Here is a 20,161-nt window from a genome sequence, read left to right as displayed (position 1 = left end):
GCATCATATTCATATACATCCACATAAACACATTTCTTTCTCTATTTATTTTTAATTTTATTTTTTTTGTGGTTTCTATCAGCATTGCAAGAGGGTGAATTTAGATCAATGGATAAGGAAATTTATATTAAGAATGGGAGGATTGAATTCGTGGGTTGGAATGGACATTAGTACTATATTTGATTTGGTTAAGGTATTTAGAATTAATTTAATTGGTTTATTCGGTTTAATTAAATAAAATATTAAACAAATTTAAAATAGAGAAACTAGCTCAGTCGTTGGTTAAACCAGTCAATCAATCTAACCATTAAATTCATACCCATATTTCGGTCAATTTTTGATCTAACTATTCGATTTAATCCAATTTAAAAATGGTAGATTTAGTATAAACCATCTAACCGAAATTTTTTGAATTAATTAAGAGCTAGTTAAAATGACAAAATAATGATAATAATTAGGAAAAGAAAAAACAACATAAAAGTTCAATTTTAAACTCTTTTTAAAAAATTTGTTCATTAAAATTACACATTTAATTTTTATTTTTTAATAATACAATTAAGTTTTGAATTCATGACTCGAGCTCTCATTAATTTATCTTTAGTTTAATTTGATTTTTAAGTAATCCAATATAAATTGATTATGATAGCAGTTGTTACTTTGCAAATAGATATACACTATGAAATGAAAAAAATAATAGATGTCAATCAATCAAAGAGTTGGTGCCTTGGACTTATACAGCTCTTACATTTATTGGAAAATAATGCACTTACCTTTATTTCATTTCCACTTGGAAATTTATCTATAAGAAGGGTAGTTCTCATTTAGAAGTTGGCAGCGTCAGAGTGAGGACTCTCTATAGAGAAAAAAACTAAAAGAGAGAGTAAGAGACTGCTATTAGAGAAACAATGGGAGACCAAATGCCATGTGCAGCTTTGTCTAATGTATGGAACAAAGTGAAACCATTCTTGGCAATCATCTCCCTGCAATTTGGATATGCAGGGATGTATATCATCTCCTTGGTTTCTTTAAAGCATGGAATGAGTAATTTCATCCTTTGTACCTATCGTCATGTTGTTGCCACCATTATCATTGCTCCCTTTGCCTTTGTTCTCGAAAGGTTTCCTCTTCTTCTCACAGTTTCTCAAATAGATAGACCGCGTTATTTCATGGATCGATTCCTTAGTTTGTTTTCTCTCTTTCCTTTGTTTTATGCAGGAAAATCCGGCCAAAGATGACCCTTCCTATCTTCCTCAGGATTGTGGTTCTTGGTTTGCTCGAGTAATGCTTCTTTTTTGCATCCTTATGTGCTATATATTAAAGCATGCAAAGGGTCTATACACTATAATAACGCTGTTGATTGTCTACTACAGACCAGTACTTGACCAGAACTTATACTATCTGGGAATGATGAAGACAACTGCAACATATTCATCGGCTTTCGTCAACATGCTTCCTGCTGTTACTTTCATATTGGCAATGATTTTTAGGTGAAAGAATTCAGACCAATTTAATTCCATCATTTATTAATATATATACACGTATGTGCTGAATCATTGTTTAATATGCTAATTATATCAATCAGGTTAGAGAAGATCAATTTGAAAAAGATATACAGTGTAGCAAAGATCATTGGAACAGCAATCACTGTGATAGGGGCAATGGTGATGACTTTGTACAAAGGTCCAATTGTTGATTTCATCAAATCAGGAGGCGTGGCACACCATGGCACCACCACTGAATCTGCAGACAAACACTGGGTTACTGGCACCATAATGCTTCTAGCAAGTATCTTAAGCTGGTCAAGTTACTTTATTTTGCAAGTGAGTGGAAACATATTCAAAGTTTGGTTTACACTACATGCATGTTCTCCACCTAATTGTATTGGATATGGTTTATGGTTCAGTCCTTCACGTTGAAGATGTACCCAGCCGAGCTCTCTCTTACAGCTTGGATATGCTTGATGGGAACGATCGAAAATGCAGTAGCGTCCCTTATCATGGTCCGGGGTATAAGTGCTTGGAAACTAGGTTGGGATTCAAGGCTCCTTGCTGCGTCTTACTCTGTAAGTGCACCAATAAAAACCAAATACAATGAATAACATAAACAAAAAGGAGAGATACCACCTTTTGTCTATTGCTTTACAAGCCTTTTTGGCCAGCCATTGATGCACTTTGAAAGTTTAGTAAAAACAAAATAAGCAGACACATACATGTGCCAATTTTGTGTTTGGATTAGGGAATAGTTTGCTCTGGGATTGCGTATTACGTGCAAGGAGTGGTGATCCGGGAACGAGGACCGGTGTTCCTTACGTCATTCAGCCCTCTCTGCATGATAATCACTGCTGCTCTCGGTACCTTTGTTTTATCAGAACAAGTCCACCTTGGAAGGTATATTGACAACAATTATGAAAATACGTTCACCATCAAGTGTTAAAGATAATTACTTTTGCCAGATAGTGACACAATGCAAAATCACCATTAAAACAATTTACAAGTCTTATTCATTTTGGTGGATTCTGATGCTGCTTCGATTTTTTTTTTTTTTTTGGTGTGTGGGTGATTTCAGCATTCTTGGAGCCATTATCATAGTCTCAGGGCTTTACACTGTGGTGTGGGGTAAAAGCAAAGATGGGAAAAGCCCAGAAAGTGATGAGAAAAGCAAAGGCCTGCAAGAATTGCCAATCACAAACAATGCTAAATCAATCAATGTTGATGAGAGCATTGATGGAGATGCCAAAATTGTTAAGATTCCAGCTTCACACAGACCCTTTAGCACTTAAGGAACATAATAACATTTCCTTAATTTCCATTGTTTATGTGAATTTGAAGCAGAGTTGTTCTTCCACAAGCGAAAAAGATAAAGTACTATGTAACCATCCCATCCCCCTCCCCCCCTCTCTCAGCTTCTCTGCATCTAAGTAACTTGTGTCTTTATATATATCACCTTTTGATTGTACTCTGAGGCTTTAATTTGGTGAAGTAAAAAACAATGAACCCTTCCGGTTCGACTATGTTCTTCTCCATCTATTTCATTTCTTCCCTTGTTTTTTAGTTAATTACAACACTACTTTTTTCTTTACATTACATTGCTATCAAATGAGTTCTTTTTTATTTCAAAATGTCACACTAACAAATTTAATAAAAATAATTTAACAATGTTAACATTTAAACCCAAATTTTAAAATATGAAAATAGAGAAGTTAAATTTCTGAAAATAAAAATACAAGTACTACACTCTAAATTTTCAAGAGTACATCAATTTATGAGATATTTTAACCATTTTCTATATTATCAAGATGCAAAAGGAAAAAAATCAAAACAATTAACTTTATTTTAGTATTATATGATTTTCCAAATATTTTAAGATAATATAAATTGTTACTACATTATAAATATTTCGAAAATATTTCACTTCTAAATATTGTTGTAACAATTAACATTGTTTTAAAATATTTTGAAATAATTTAAATTATTGCAACATTATAAATACTTTTGAAAACACTAAACTTTTAAATATTGTGGGAATAATGTTGTTATAGAATTGTACTTTTCTAAAGGTTTGATACCTTATACGGTATTTAAGTTTGACGCTTGTTTTACTTGAAAAAGGATCATTGTCTTCAATAGATTACATATAAATTATCATAGTTTTACAGCTTGAAAGGATAAGTTACCACGTTAAAGCTACCAACTCTTTATATATAATAGTGTATAAACTATCTACTATAGGTGTGGAAAAAGATGTGCCAACACCTGAAACCACTATCGCAAGGCTCACTACGAGTTGTGCATCAATAATCTCTCCCTTTGACATTTTTGAGAAAACCACTATAGCAGCAAAACACTTTCATACCAATATGGCAACAAGCAAATCAACTAAGCAAAATCATTCAAGTAAGCAAAAGTAGCAAGTGTTTGAAATATAACCGTAACATGATCTGAAATAAAAAATAGTTAAAAGTATAGAAAATAAATTCCTCCTAAAGAAATAGTTTCAAGAAATAAACTCCAAAACAATAAACCCCCTAAACAAAATGCCATACCAACAAGTGTAGCAACTTCCTTTAAGTTGAAAAGTAGTGATGCTCTCTCCCCCTTTTTGATAAAAATCCAAAGGAAGGATCTAAAATCTTTGTATGTCAGACATAAATTGAACAACCTCAATTTGTCTCTTGTTTAAAGTGTCTTAACCTTCATTGTTGCACCTAGATTTTGTGCGGCTTTTGGTAACACTAAGTTCCCCATCTGCTTCTTCTATTACACCTATTGTTTTTGGATCAACTTGAGTAACATCACCAACATGCTTACCCTCTTAAGCTTGATTGAGATTTTAATATATGCTGCCAGTGTCTTAAAAATATCATCAGTTGTTGTAATGTCCTTTTGCCTCGTCAACAACTAAAAAATAAACAAGGGAAAAGGCAAACAAGTTCTCTCTTCCTTCAATTTTGTATGACTAACAAGCTCATTAAACATATGAGCATCGAGATTAAATGAACAACCAATACCTATTTTATGCAAAATTACTCTAAGTTTTCATTCTTCAAACCATTGCATCATAAGTAGAGGGACACCAATTGCATATACCTATCTTGTGAAGAGCACCACACATACACACATATATATATATATTATGGCTCAGTTCTTATGACACCGCTTACTTGGTCTAAAGGCCCAGTCAAACAAAAAGTGTCACATTGGTTGTTAAAACAACCTGATCGCTCAAATTGTTTAATCATTATGCATCTAAACTTCAGTTTTTAACATGCATTTATTTATTCCAAAAACTTATAAATCATAATAAACAAAAATCGAGTTCAAATGGGCCTTGAAATGTCAATTGGAAGCCCAAATTATAAAATTGATGTTCACAAAACTAACTAAAAATTTGACTAAGGTAAGTGCACCTATCAATTAATAGTACAGTTACGGTGAGCAAAGATATCATTCCCACGAAGATTAAAAGTACTAGTAATTACTGTCTTTATATTATTTAACCGAATAATTTGAGTGATTGATTAATAACTAAATTAATTAACTAATGAACACGATAAAGAACAAATCAAGAAAATAAACGATTAACAACTAAGAAACAAAACTGTACCCAAGAAAGAATTCACCTAGATTTTATCTGTTGCTATAATCTAAATTACACAATTTCTTTACTTAGTATTATGATCTGTAGAAATACCTAAATTATGCTAATATCTCTTTCGAGATTAAGAACAACTGACTCTAGGTTGATTAATTGAAATTTCTTTCTAATTAAAACTCATATTATCGCATTAACTCGTGCTATGAATTCCCCTATTAGATTTGACTCTAATCCGGTAAATTTATGTCGTCTTATTTCTAGGATTACATGCAACTCCACTCAATTACGCAAGATCTACTCTTAAACAGGGTTATTCAACCTTCGATTTAAGCACATCAAACATGGTTCAATAGTCTAGAAATATTAAACCAAGAAATTAAACACACATAATTGAGAACAAGATCTAAGTATTTATTATGTAAAATAAAAATCAAACGACAGAATCCATCATAGGGTTCATCTCTGCTAGGTATTTAGAAAATTAGTTCATACTTGCAAATAAAAACATTCAAAATACAGTACAACCGAAAGAAATAGAGAAACTTATGATAATCTTCTAAGAAATCAGCTGCCATCTTTATAGAAATTCTGCTTCAAGATCGGCTTCAATGGTAGTTTTTGAGTTGTTTTCTTGAAAATGTTTAGGGTTTAGGGTTTAGGGGACGGCTCACTCCTATCTTCTTATTTTTGTCATATATACATCTTAGAATGCCCAAAAAACCTAAAAATCGTGATTTTCTGCTATTCAGAGTGCAAATCCATGTAACCGACAAGGCCTACCACATGGCTGTGTAGTAGTCGTATGGGTCACATAACTGTGTGGAATGGGTCAGCTCGTGTGGCTCCTATAGCTTGCTCCGATTTTTCAGTTTTCGCTCATTTTTCACTCATTTTGCTCATAAATGTTCTATTAAGCATAAAAACATGAATTTAAAGGATTAGGAGCATAAAATTCATAATTAACAATGAATAATCACCTAAAAACACACTAAAAATAAGGTTAAAATATGTTACTTTTAGCATTTATAAAAAATTTACATATCAAATCTTGATACCTAGGTCAATGTATCTATACTTTGGGCTTGAGACTTCATTACCATGTATCGAGACTTGTTCAACCAGTCTTGAGACTTAAACCTAGAAATGTAAGAATTAAGCCACAATAATCAATTCATGAGAGTTGTTCATCTAGTCTCGAGACTTATGCCTAAGGTTACAGAAAAATAAGACACTAAATTTGTTGAGAGATTACCGTTCATGCAAAGTTGGCGAACACTTCAACTTTGATGGACTAAAAAATATGAACAAGATTCAAAGAGATTGCTTGCAAGTCAAGCTAAACAAAATATATTGCTTGCAAGTCAAGTTAAACAAAATACATTTTCTTTCTAAAAGATTTAGTATTTATTAGTATAATATATTTAACATTTATATTTGACATTTATTAGTATAAAAATATTTATTATTTCTTTTCATATTTATGAGTTTTTCTTGTTATAAATACCCTTGTTACATTGTTTAAAATAGATGAGTGAAAAATAATAAAAATCTTAGTAGATAATTTTTTTGCTAAATTTTTTTCGTTTCTTCTCTACAAATCTTTCTTCTTTAGTATCAAAATTTCAACAAGTGATATTAGAGTTATCTTTTTAAGGGTTATAATTATTCATTCTGAGTTACACATGGCTTCTGCAAGCTTTTTCACCACATTCATTGTTTGCTTTCAATGGCAAAAATTATCATATATGGATTGTTAAGATGAAGACCTACCTATAGGCTTATGACTTGTGGAAGGTTGTGAATATTGATGTTGAGCTAGCACCATCGAAGGACAACGTTGCAATCACTCAAATCAAACCATAGTGACGAACAAGCTAAAAGATACAAAACAATGTCATGTATTTAGAATGGCGTCTCAGATGTCATTTTCACATGCATTATGGCCTGTGAAACCCTAAAGGAAGCTTAGGATAAATTAAAAGAGAAGTTTCAAGGTTCAAACAAGACCAAACAACAACAACTCATTAACCTTAGAAGAGATTTTGAGACTTTAAAAATGAAGGAGGCTGAAACAATAAAGCAATACGCAGACAGAATTATGGCAGTAGTGAATAATATCAGGTTGCTAGGGAACAGTTCACAGATAGCAGGGTTGTTGAGAAGATCATAACAACACTTTTTGAGAGGTATGAATCGAAGATTTCCTGACTTGAAGACTCAAGAGATCTCTTGGCGATCTCCCTTTCAAAATTAATAAATTCCATGTATGTTCAAGAGCAAAGAAGAGCATCAAGGCATTGGAAGCGCGCAGAAGAAGAAGCACTACGAACCTTGAATATTGATGATGCGAACCCTCAGAAGCATAAGGGTAAGAAAAGTTGGATAGAGAAGAAAGAAGATAGATAGATAGATTGAGAGTGGTGGCAAAGAAGAAAACCTACCATGTTTTTACTGCAAAAAGACAAATCACTCAAAAAGGTATTGCTGGTTCAGGCCAGATATATATTCAATATAGAAGTTGTAAACAATTTGGCTATATGGAGAAAGTATGCAAGAACAAAGGGCGAACCCCTCAACAAAATGTTCATGCTCAGACAGCTAAAGGAGATCACATTCAAGAGGAGCAAGTGTTGGCAGCCACAAGTTCTACATCAAAAAATAGAGTTGCAAAGGGCTGGTTGATCGATAGTGGATGCACCAACCATATTACCTCAGACGAAAGCATCTTCAAGAAGATAGACCGAAGCTGTGGTCTTAAAGTGAGGATTGGTAATGACAAACTCTTAGAGGCTGAGGAGAGAGGCAAAATGGTGATCAATTCGCCAACAAGTACAAAAGTAATTTTTAATTTTTTTTAGTACCTACAGTAGATCATAATCCCTTTAGCATTGGTCAATTAGTGGAGAAGAAATACACAATTGTTTTTAAAGATAAATGTTGCACTATATTTTATTCATTGGGACATGAAGTGGTCACAGTCTCAATGAATAATAAAATCTTTGTATTGGATTGGAACTTTGAGGCTTTAAGAGCCTATACTAATCTAGTGGATAAATAATATAATTGGCACAAAAGACTGGGGCATGTGAACTATAATTCCTTTAGTCAAGTGTACAAGTCAAAATTGATTGAGAAGATGACTAAAGTTGAATATAAAGATAAAGATGAAGGTTTTGATGATCTTCTTGTTAAAAGCATTAGGCCTATTGTTGAAACTTATCACAGATGTGACTTAGCAGTTTTGGAGCATGCAATTTTTTTGTAAAAGTTGCACAAAAAAATAACATTGGAGTTTGCTGCAAGATGGTCAAGAAAGAGTGTTGAAAACTGGCCACCCATGCAGTAGTAAGCAACAGGATGAAGCGTGAAATTGTGAGCTTACCAAAATACAAGTTGCGAACTCTAAAAAAGTGTGAGTTGACAAATGTGTAAATTATGATAAGTGCAAGCTGCAAACTGTAAATTGAATGAAATACGTGCTACAAAAGTGTGAGGACATCAAAATGCGAGTTCATTAAGTACAAGCTTGCGAACAGGGCAAGATACAAATTGCAGACATTCTAACCAAACCACTTGAGAAGATGAGGTTTGAAGAGTTGAGGGATAAAATTGGTGTTCGCAGCATGAAGGTCAAGGAGGAGTGTTACGAGATGACTGTTCATGCAAAGGTGGCAAACACTTCAACATTGGTGGACTAAAAAATATGAACAGGATTTAAATAGATTGCTTGCAAGTCAAGTTAAACAAAATATATTTTCTTTCTAAAATATTTTGTATTTATTAGTATAATATATTTAACGTTTATATTTGAAATTTATTAGTATAAAAATCTTTATTATTTCTTTCCATATTTAGGAGTTTTTCTTATTATAAATATCCTTGTTACATTGTTCAAAATAGATCAGTGAAAAATAATAAAAATCTTAGCAAAAAATTTTGTCGCTAAATTTTTCTCATTTCTTCTCTACAATTCTTTCTTCCATAGTATCGAAATTTCAACAAAATCATCTAAACAAGCTTCAAAACATAAAACCAAAAGTATACAAATATATTATACACATCATAACAAAACCAAAACAAGCAATTGAGCAAAACCAATTTTATTAATAAAAAGAAAATGAAACTGCAAAAAGGAAATGTTGGAGGTAGAGCGTTAGGATGTAGTACAAAAAGAAGCTATTTGGTGGATTCTGCCTCGTCTAGCTGATTCGAGTATCTAACCTTCATACCCAAGGTGTAGAATTTCATGGTCACAACTTGATTCTGACGTGTTAAAATTTAATGCGTGGATCTGTTAAAGGGGAATCTAGTCTGGCTATGTGTGGTGGTGTTTTGAGAGACTCGAATGGTTGCATTTGTAGATTATTATTTGTCCCTCTTGGCACGTTATCATCAACCGATGCTGAAATTCATGCTATTTATATTGCTCTGAGGTTGTTTGCAACATCACCTTGGCTGAGTTCAAAAAAATTGGTGACTGAATTAGGCTTAACCACAATAATGTCTCAAGAGATTAAAAAAGAATTGCATCCTTGGCATTTATGAATCTCTTTGCTGTTATTGATAGGCTTATTTAGTTATGAAAGATGTGGAGTTCTCAAATGTATTAAGAGAGGCTAAAAAGTTGGTTGATTCCCTACCCAAATTAGGTGTGTGTAGAGAATCTGTAACGCCCCAAATTTTGGGCCTAAAAGTTATGGGTTTTGAGTGTAGGGATAGTGAGAGGGTTGCATACATGTGTGTGGATGTGCAATTTAGAGTCAGAATAGGCCTGCTAGTTTGGTGGGTTGTGGGTGTTTAGTGAACCTTTAGGTTTTGGGTTCGAGTCGCTATGTGTGTACTTAGGGAGCCTTTTTATTTTTGCTCAGTTTAAGTGAGTAATTATTTTGTTATTAGTTATATTTATTATTTATTTATTTATTGTTATTTTATTTCATTTTGGGTTTTATTTTTTTCACGTTCTCTTATTTTTCTGGCTCTTTTGTTCTTCATTCTGCTTCTTTTTGCTTTTGCTAATAACACTCAAGTTTCGATTTAACTTGTTGGCTTCGGGAATTCCGCTCTTCTGTCGTCTTCTCTAATCGCAAACAGGTTTGGGATTCGAACTTTAACTAGTTTTCTATTCTTTTTTTTAAATAATTGTTTTGGCTTTTCTTGGCTTTATGCTAAGCTGTTGATTTTGATTTGCTAGTTTAAGGAAGTGGTGAAAAATCACCACTTTCTGATGTATTATTGATAGGGAAAGGATTAAGGATGGTTTCGGTAGCTTAGATGGTGGTTTCGGACTGTTTTGGGGTGGTTTCGTGACCTCCCCGACTACCACACGGGGGTGTGCCGTGGTACACGGCAGTGTGGATTTGTGAAATTAGGATTTTGGCTAATTTTAGTGCCACACAGCCTGGCCACACGGCCGTGTGAGTTTAGGAATTAGAGATTGAGATTTAGGGTCACACGGCCGTGTGACTGATTTGAGAATTAGAGATTCCACAGAGGCATATGTTTTAGAATACACGGCCGTGTCTGGTGGCCACACAGGCGTGTGAGACCCTCACAAGGCCGTGTCTACTCCATATTTGAATTTATTGATATTGGACAGTGTCTTACATAGCCCGATCACACGGCCGTGCCTCAGCACCACACGGACGTGTGCCTATGTCACACGGTCATATGCTACCTTTCACATAGGCGTATGGACCCTCACACGACCTGTCTTACTCCATATAGCCAAGACACACGGGCATGTGGCCCTATCTCGCCAAGTTTTGGATTTAGTCAATTTGAGTGTAATCATGACCTCAGTATGAATCAACCCTTGGCTAAGCTTTAGTAAGGGTAACTGTTACTCTGATCTAGCTTCGGTTTATATGTGTTATTTGCGAATGAATGTGTGACTTGGTTGATACTGAATTCGAGCTATGAGTGTGCACATGTCTGATTATGTACTGTCTGACTGAATGTGAATGGTTGTTTCTGATTGAATGTCTGGAACTGGTTTTCTGAGTTGATGCATCCGCATATATACATTTGTATACATTCATTGATTTATGATTTTGTAGTTTATCTACATTCTGAAAGCCTTTAATAATACCCATGGGTCATGGGCGGTCCCAATACCCTAAGGGTCATGGACATTACTGATAACGGTATAGTAGCTTACTGCCTTGCACTGTACAACATGTACGTTAGCTACGCTACGTACCATCATCTGATCTGGTAGTTATACTGCATGTCTGTACCGCGGTTTACCACATTGCACAATACAGCTTATACGCTAGCTTTGCTGCATAATATATCTGATCTAGCGGTTCATACTGCATACCTGTACCGCAGTCTTCTGCATGGCACTATACAGCTTTTTGATAACCCCAAATACCCAGAGGGTCGTGGGTGGTCCCAATTCCCTGAAGGTTGAGGACAATATTGATGATCATCGAGGAGTATAAGGTTGGATGGGCTTTTCGAGGTCCTGTTCGGAGTGCAGGGATGGGTGGGTCGATTAAATCCCCACAGGATGTATAGGGTTGGACGGAGATGGTGTGTTGGTTGGATGGGTGGATTATTTTATAACTCATTTGCACTCATATGCATCTGTGTGATTCTGCAACTGTAGTATCTGTTTGACTGTTTGACTAAAATATTTGACTGTCTGATTGACTGTGAAGTCTAAGCGTATTATTCGACTGAAAGGCACTCGTGTCTAAGGGAACCATGTGTGAGCGGATAAGGCCCAATCAATTCTGATTCTGGAAAAGGGCTTAGGCCAGTTTGTGACTATTGGAAATTTTCGATTTTGTGTCTAACAGAGCCATATGATTGTAAAGTTACATATGGTCTGTTTTGTTATAGTCGCTCTGTAAGTATGTTCCGTGGCTGAACTATTTTTAGGTTTACTGTATCTGTTTCTGCTTCAGTAGCTAGTTAGTTTGATCTCACACTAAGCTCGTATAGCTTACCCCCTCATCTGTTTCCCCTTTCAGGTACATTTCGGTATTTTGGATGCTGGACACGGTATGCGGAAGACTCAGGCAGTTTTAAGGCAAACAAATTATTAGCTTATGATTTCAGACTTTTATTTGTTATCTAGTTTCGAATGTAAGGTTTTTAAGCACTATGGTATGATGTTGTTTTGCGATTTAATCGTTTTATTATTCTGATTTTAAATACGTGATATTAATGCTTTTGAAAATCGAATAAAGGATAATTTTATAATATTTTATCGCGGTCACTTCGGTGATCAATGTAGCATTCTGAATTCGGTCTAAACTTCTAGGCCGGGTTTGGGGTGTTACAGAATCATTATTCCATGCTTGGTTTCAAGGCTTAACCCTAATTGTATGTTTTTTCTTTAATATTAATAAAATTCCTTTCAAGTGAAAAAAGAAATGTCTTTTAAATGTCAAAAGTTTTTTTTTCCAAAATTTTTTTGTATTCATAATTAATTATTCTATAAAAAGTTTTTATAAAAATTGATAGTATTGTTATACGCTACTAATGTTTAGTGGAGTCTTTCCGTTAGTGAAAAACGCAATCAAACATTAGGTTTTATTGTATTAACCACTTTTATTTACTAATAACTCTTTTACACATAAAATTACAAATAGAAACAAATAAAACTTTTAAAAATTGATATAATTACACACTTTGAAATCTAGCGTTAATTTATCATAAATTGATTTTTATCTCATCGGAGAGTATTATTTTTCATATTATTTATGGATATTTATGTTTGATCTTCATTGTGGAGTGCTATCAACCAACTAGTGCATCTTTTATTTTCTATATAAAATTTCCATTTTCTAGCCAAGTCAAAAAAAAAAAAAAAAAAAAGGAAAAGCAAAGATGCAATGCCGTACATCTTTGTTGTATCAGCTGTATAAGTCCAAAGCACCAACTACTGCATATTTGATTGCTGATACGATTGTATTCCATGAAAATGTTTTTCTTGTATTAATTTTACTTAATGTCTTTTAAAAAACTATGTATATGCTGCTTTAGACTTACTTTTGCAATATTGCTTTACTGTCACTTAGTTTATTTTATTGTTTGTCTTAGCTTTGTTGTAATATTTTAATTTTTTTATAAAAATAAGAATCATAATTCAAAAATATAAAAATAATTATAAAATTAAAAGAAGTTAATCTTAGTAAATATATAAATCACAGATATTATTTAAATTCATCTTTAAAACTTTGGTGAAAAAAATGGAACTATTTCGAATCCATTTTTTTTTTTAAAATCCTAGAAGCAGGAGCGAAGTTATAAAACTTGTCCTAGTGGTGCATTTAAGTCTAAGAATGGGTCTGCGGATCTGGTGGTTGAGTGAATGTTAATATATATTAAGGTTTTGGGTTTAAGGTTTTGGGTTTGAGTCTTTGGGAGCGCATTTTGGAGAGACTTTTTATTTTGTTTTGTTTTAGTTAATATTTATAATTAGTTATCTTTATTATTTTATTTTATTTTTGGTTTTATTTTATTTTTAATTTTTGGTCTGGGACGTGCTTTTGGTTTTTCTCTCTGGGTTTTTATTTTCTTTTTACGGTGGTTGTGGTTTTGCTTCTCGTTCCTCCGGGAAGCGAGTTTTGCTACACGTAAAACGAAGAATTTTGCTTTGCTGTCGTCGAAACAGGTGTAGGATTCAAAACTTCTTTATTTTATTTGCAAAACTGTTGATTTTCTGTGGAATTTCGGCAATCTTTTAGCGTGTTGGTAATTGGGCATGTTAGGCTCGTGTTGATTGAAATCGTCTGAAGGGTAGTGCGTTATGGTTGGTTTTAGAAGTGGCGTGACTGAAGGTCATCTTAGTAATCGAAAAACTTGATTTTTCAGGCTGTTTAAGGGTGGTTTCGTGACAACAGGGCAGCCACACAGGCGTGGGCCTGTGCACATTGCCATATGGCCGATTTGGGGACTTTATCGTTTCTCACACCGTCGTGCCTATCAGGCACATAGGCGTTTGAGTTTAGGGATTAAAGTTAAGTGATTTGATGTTACACGGTCGTGTGGATAATTTTGGGGATTTACGGTTTCCACACAGGCATGTGTTTTAGACACACGACCTTGTCTGGTGGGCACATAGGCGTATGAGACCCTCTCACAGCCGTGTCAGCCCTGTACTTAAATTTAGTGCAAATGGACAGATAGTTACACAGCCTGTCCCCACGGCCATGTCCTTGGTCCACATGGGCATGTGCCTTAATCACACAATCGTGTGCCTCTCTTCACACGGGCATGTGCTTCTGTCACACAGCCATGTGCCCCTTTTTACACGGGCTTTTGACCTTCCCTACGGCCTAGGCATTTCCACCCGGCCAGAGCACATGGGCATGTGGTCCTAAGGCACTTATATTGGTTCCAAGTGCGTCTTTGATCTGAAAATGTATTTGTGTGTGCTCCGACCCTTAGCTAAGTTTAGTAAGGGTGTTCATGACTCGATATCTGTGATGATTGTGTGTGATAGGTGAGTTTGAATCTGGTCTGTGGAGTGTGTTGTTTATCTGTTCCGTCTGACTGACTGTGTAAATGTCTCTGTTCTATGAGCTTGAATGCATTCATGCAAAAGTATTTTGGGTTGGGTTGTGAAGAGAAGGAAGACTGTATCTGTTCTGATCTAGCAGTGGCCGATTTGGGGATTTTATCGTTTCTCACACCGTCGTGCCTATCAGGCACACAGGCGTTTGAGTTTAGGGATTAAGGTTGAGTGATTTGATGTTACACGGTCGTGTGGCTAATTTTGGGGATTTGCGGTTTCCACACAGGCGTGTGTTTTAGACACACGACCTTGTCTGGTGGGCACACAGCGCAGAGACCCTCTCACTACCGTGTCACCAGACTTAAATTTAGTGCAAATGGATAGATAGTTACACAGCCTGTCCCCACGACCATGTCCCTGGTCCACATGGGCATGTGCCTTAATCACACGATCGTGTGCCTCTCTTCACATGGGCGTGTGCTTCTGTCACACGGCCATGTGCCCCTTTTTACACGAGCTTTTGACCTTCCCTACAGCCTAGGCATTTCCACCCGGCCAGAGCACACGGGCATGTGGTCCTAAGGCACTTATATTGGTTCCAAGTGCGTCTTTGATCTGAAAATGTATTTGTGTGTGCTCCGACCCTTAGCTAAGTTTAGTAAGGGTGTTCATGATTTGATATCTGTGATGATTGTGTGTGATGGATGAGTTTGAATCTAGTCTGTGGAGTGTGTTGTTTATCTATTACGTCTGACTGATTGTGTAAATGTCTCTGTTCTGTGAGCTTGAATGCATTCATGCATTTGCATAAAGTATTTTGGGTTGGGTTGTGAAGAGAAGAAAAACTGTATCTATTCTGATCTGGCAGTTTAACTGCAAATTTATGCGTACAGCGATTTATCGCATTGTACCGCTCACGTGTCAGCTTTGCTACACACTATTATCTAATCTGGTAGTTTTCACTGCAGCATAACTATACAGCGGATTACCGCATTGTACTGTAATGTACGTACGCCAGCTCTACTACGTACCATTATCTGATCTGGCAGTTTAACTGCAACTCGTCTGTACAGCGAACTATCGCATTGCACAGTACAGCATATACGCTAGCCCTGCTGCGTATTATTATCTGAGTGGCTTAGTCCACATATGTGATGTGTAGGGTTGGATGGGCCTTGCGAGGTCCTAATTGGTGTGTTTGGTTGGATGAGTTTTAACAACTCTTTGGGGTGTGATCGGGGGACGGAGAAGTGTGCTGGCTAGATGGGTGGGTTTTTATTTGATTGCATTTCATCTGCATATGTCAGTATATGTTCTGACTGAAAGACTAGTTGTCTGTAGTCTGTTGGTCTGATTAACATTTGTGCTAAGACTTTTGTGTGAATCTGGTATGCTATGGTTCTTAAGTTCTGTTGGGACGTTAGTTCCAAGTATGCTTTCTGACGCCGTGGGTAACTGGAAATCCGTTGTGCTACTGTTTTGAATTTTGTATCTTTGTTTTAGACTTTTTTCGGACTCACACTGAGATCGAGTAGCTCACCTCTCTTAGTGTTTCCTTTTCAGGTACCTTTTCTAAATTCTAACGCTGGACTCGGTGTGCGGAGGTCTCAGACAATCTTGGTGAAAATAAACTATTACCAGTTGCACTTTTAGTATCTATTTGATTATTTAGTTTTGGAAATGTAAATCTTAAAAAGCTGTGCTACAAATTTTAAGTTAAGTTTTAATCGTTTTTATTCCGCTTACATATACATATATTATCTTAACTGAAATTTTTATTGACTGATTTTAAACGACTAAGTATTACAATTCGACATGAAAATTGTTTTGTAAAAATTTACCTACGATCACTCCGGTGATCCGAGATTCGGTCTAAACTTTTAAGCCGGGTTTAGACTGTTATATTCATTATTTTAATAGTTTATATATTTATAAACTTTAAAGAATTAAATTAAATTTTTATTTTCTAAGAGGTGAATGTAAAATTTGTATTAATTTAAAATTTTAAAGTTTCATTTTAGGGAGCCGATGCCCTGGACAGCCCCACGCTATGCCACAAGCCAGGGCAGGTTGAACCCGACCGGTTGAGAGTATTTTGTCACAATCCGCAACTGCAATATACGCATGAGAAAGAAAATACATCCGTATCAAAGTAAGAGTTAGTGCCTTGAACACATTATTCAGCTCTTACATTCATTGGAAAACAATGTCAGTTGCCTTTATTCATTTGAAACCCTATAGAAGGGACGTTTCTCATTTAGAAGTTGGCAACCTCAGAGCTTGCGAGGGAGAAACAATGGGAGACCAAACCCCATTTTCAGCTTTGTCTAATGTGTGGGACAAAGTGAAACCATTCTTGGCAATCGTCTCCTTGCAGTTTGGATATGCAGGGATGTATATCATCTCCTTGGTTTCTTTAAAGCAGGGCATGAGTAATTTCATCCTTTGTACCTACCGTCATGTTTTCGCCACCATTGTCATTGCTCCCTTTGCCTTTGTTCTCGAAAGGTTTCGTCTTCTTTACCCAGTTTCTCAAATAGATAGACCACGTTATTTCATGGATCAATTCCTTAGCTTGTTTTCTGCCTTTCCATTGTTTTATGCAGGAAAATCCGGCCAAAGATGACCCTTCCTATCTTCCTCAGGATTGTGGTTCTTGGTTTCCTCGAGTAATGCTTCTTTTTTATATACACACCCACTGTGAATATATGTCCGACATGAATATGTTCTAAGGGTTCTGTTCGATCTTGAAAGCTTTAACATATTCATCTATAGAGGATATGTAGCAATTGAAATGACAATCGAGTGTACATCTTTTAGCATATATCCTCAACGAGGTCATGCATGTATGCTTGTTCTTGATATATATATATATATATAAGCACGATAAGAAGAAAGGGAAATTATCAATACATGCTGACCAAAGAATGTAAAGGGTCTTTGTTGATTGTATTCTACAGGCCAGTGCTTGACCAGAACTTATACTACCTGGGAATGATGAAGACAACTGCAACATATTCATCGGCGTTCGTCAACATGCTTCCAGCTGTTACTTTCATATTGGCAATGATTTTCAGGTGAGAATTCGGACCAATTTAATTCCATCATTTATTAATATATATATATATATACACGTATGTGCTGAATCATTGCTTAATATGCTAATTATATCAATCAGGTTAGAGAAGATCAATTTGAAGAAGATATACAGTGTAGCGAAGATCATTGGAACAGCAATCACTGTGGTAGGGGCAATGGTGATGACATTGTACAAAGGTCCCATTGTTGATTTCATCAAATCAGGAGGCGTGGCACACCATGGAAACACCACTGAATCTGCAGACAAACACTGGGTTACCGGAACCATAATGCTTCTAGGAAGTATCTTAAGCTGGTCAAGTTACTTTATTTTGCAAGTGAGTGGAGACATATTCAAAGTTTGGTTTAAACTAAATACAAATTCTCGACCTAATTGTATTGGTTATGGTTTCTGGTTCAGTCCTTCACGTTGAAGATGTACCCAGCCGAGCTCTCTCTTACAGCTTGGATATGTTTAATGGGAACGGTCGAAAATGCAGGATTGTCCCTTATCATGGTTCGAGGCCTAAGTGCATGGAAACTAGGTTGGGATTCAAGGCTCCTTGCTGCAGCTTACTCTGTAAGTGCCTCAATAAAAACCAAATAAAATGAATACATCAACAAAAAGTAGAGCTACCAACTTTTGTTTATTGCTTTACAAGCCTTTTTGGCCAGCCATTGATGCACTTGAAAAGTTCTATAAAAACAAAAATAAGCAAACACACGAAACACAAGTGGATTGACACTTCAATGTTTCAATATTGTGATTGGAGTATGGAATAGTTTGCTCTGGGATTGCGTATTACGTGCAAGGAGTCGTGATCCGGGAACGAGGGCTAGTATTCCTTACATCATTCAGCCCTCTATGCATGATCATCACCGCTGCTCTCGGTACCTTTGTTTTAGTAGAAAAAGTCCACCTTGGAAGGTATATTGACAGTTTGACACCAATTATGAAAATATGGTGCACCATCAAGTGTTAAAGATAATTACTTTTACCAGATAGTGACACAATGCACAATATAACCATTAAAATAATCTACACGTCTTATTCATCTAGTGGATTCTGATTACTGCTTCGTTTTTTTTTTTTTTGTTGTTGTTGTTTTGTGGTTGATTTCAGCATTCTTGGAGCCATTATCATAGTCTCAGGGCTTTACACCGTGGTGTGGGGTAAAAGCAAAGACGGGAGAAACCTAGAAAGTGATAAGAAAAGCAAAGGCCTGCAAGAATTGCCAATCACAAACAATGCTAAATCTATCAATGTTAATGATAGCATTGATGGAGCTGCAAGAATCTTTAAGATTCCAGCTTCAAACAGTCCCTTTAGCACTCAACGGACATAAGAACATTTCCTTAATTTCCATTCTTTATAAATTTCAAGCGAAGTTGACCTTCCACAAGCAAAAAAAAAAAATACTATGTAACCATCCCATCCCATCTCTCTCTCTCACACAGCTTCGCTGCATCTAAGAAATCTGTGTCATATGTATCAAATTATGATTGTACTCTGAGGATTTTGATTTGAAGTAAAAAACCCTAGCAATTTCCTTTTGTTGTTTCGAAGGGTTGAGTTTTATTTGAGTAGCAAAACAACTGAAAACTAAAAAGATAAAACAAAGAGCACACTCAATTGGTTAGCAATTACAATCCATTTTTCCGTATGAGGATTTATTTACAAAATAATCTACAATCATTCTAACAATACAAATGAGGATTTAAAGTCAACTTATATCTTATTAAGTGAATGTATATCATGATTAAGATAAAGTTTTGATGTATTCTAAATTCTAATAGTTATTAAAATTAGATATCTACTTCATTTATATTTCTTATGCCTATAAATAGAAATTTTGATCAAGCATTATAGTCATCCCTTTTAATCAATAAAGTACATTTTCTATTGCTTTCATATTTTCTTTGTTGTTTATTCTCTCCATCTCTCTTTATTTTATAACACGTTATAGCATGATGATTCTCTATTTTTTCAAAAACTTTCGAAGTTGTCCCACCAATCAAATTCTTTTTCACTTTAAATTTTCACCCTTACAACTTCATCTTCGGAATATGGTTCTTATTCTCGATCTTTTATTTATTGTACAAGTATGGGTAAAGTATAGATTTAGTAAGAAACTTTTATATTTTGACCATATTTTCTTTTTCAATTAAGGTATGACTACTATTAATTTTTATTTGACATAAATTTCACATTCAGATGATATTTGATTTTTGCCTTTTAAGTTAAATTTTTTTATGTAAAAGACATAATTATTGATTAGATATGTTTGCTATTAATATGATATGTTTTTCTCTTTTTTAATTAAGTTATATTATGCATAATATTTTTATGTTTAAAATTTTTTCTTGTTATTTATTCTTGAAATTTTATTAAAATTATGGTGGAAAGTGTTATTAACTTGTTAATATTGAATGATTGTATGATATCTTTTAAATTGAACTTATAAATATTTTATTAGAGCAAGATAAGATTTTATAACATATATATATGTGATATTGAGT

The 20,161-nt window shown here is 34.9% G+C and overlaps 2 protein-coding genes across 2 annotated transcripts; both read left to right on the top strand.

Annotated features, from left to right (window-relative positions):
* Positions 1-800: 800 nt before the first annotated feature.
* LOC108484205 (WAT1-related protein At4g08300-like) lies at positions 801-3,026 on the top strand. Its single transcript, XM_017787907.2, has 7 exons — positions 801-1,117; positions 1,216-1,278; positions 1,371-1,487; positions 1,583-1,820; positions 1,904-2,062; positions 2,236-2,387; positions 2,566-3,026. Exons 1-7 carry the CDS (start codon positions 906-908, stop codon positions 2,777-2,779), a joined length of 1,155 nt encoding a protein of 384 aa, XP_017643396.1. The 5' UTR covers positions 801-905; the 3' UTR covers positions 2,780-3,026.
* Positions 3,027-16,790: 13,764 nt separating this feature from the next.
* LOC108484942 (WAT1-related protein At4g08300-like) lies at positions 16,791-19,149 on the top strand. Its single transcript, XM_017788820.2, has 7 exons — positions 16,791-17,071; positions 17,170-17,232; positions 17,524-17,640; positions 17,742-17,979; positions 18,063-18,221; positions 18,415-18,569; positions 18,765-19,149. Exons 1-7 carry the CDS (start codon positions 16,860-16,862, stop codon positions 18,985-18,987), a joined length of 1,167 nt encoding a protein of 388 aa, XP_017644309.1. The 5' UTR covers positions 16,791-16,859; the 3' UTR covers positions 18,988-19,149.
* The last annotated feature ends 1,012 nt before the right edge of the window (positions 19,150-20,161 follow it).

This window comes from Gossypium arboreum, chromosome 6 (genome assembly GCF_025698485.1).
Source record: "Gossypium arboreum isolate Shixiya-1 chromosome 6, ASM2569848v2, whole genome shotgun sequence".
In the NCBI taxonomy this organism is placed as follows: Eukaryota; Viridiplantae; Streptophyta; class Magnoliopsida; order Malvales; family Malvaceae; genus Gossypium; species Gossypium arboreum.
Note: the sequence above shows the minus strand (reverse complement) of the source record. Positions and strands in the feature narration are given on the sequence as shown.

Bases quoted from the DNA above. Each gene is read 5' to 3' on its own strand.
- LOC108484205 (XM_017787907.2), top strand. From the start codon at position 906: ATGGGAGACCAAATGCCATGTGCAGCTTTGTCTAATGTATGGAACAAA. The intron at 2,063-2,235 runs GTAAGTGCACCA...TGTTTGGATTAG, and splicing joins TCCTTGCTGCGTCTTACTCT to GGAATAGTTTGCTCTGGGAT. The intron at 2,388-2,565 runs GTATATTGACAA...GGGTGATTTCAG, and splicing joins GAACAAGTCCACCTTGGAAG to CATTCTTGGAGCCATTATCA.
- LOC108484942 (XM_017788820.2), top strand. From the start codon at position 16,860: ATGGGAGACCAAACCCCATTTTCAGCTTTGTCTAATGTGTGGGACAAA. The intron at 17,072-17,169 runs GTTTCGTCTTCT...TGTTTTATGCAG, and splicing joins TTTGCCTTTGTTCTCGAAAG to GAAAATCCGGCCAAAGATGA. The intron at 17,233-17,523 runs GTAATGCTTCTT...TGTATTCTACAG, and splicing joins GTGGTTCTTGGTTTCCTCGA to GCCAGTGCTTGACCAGAACT.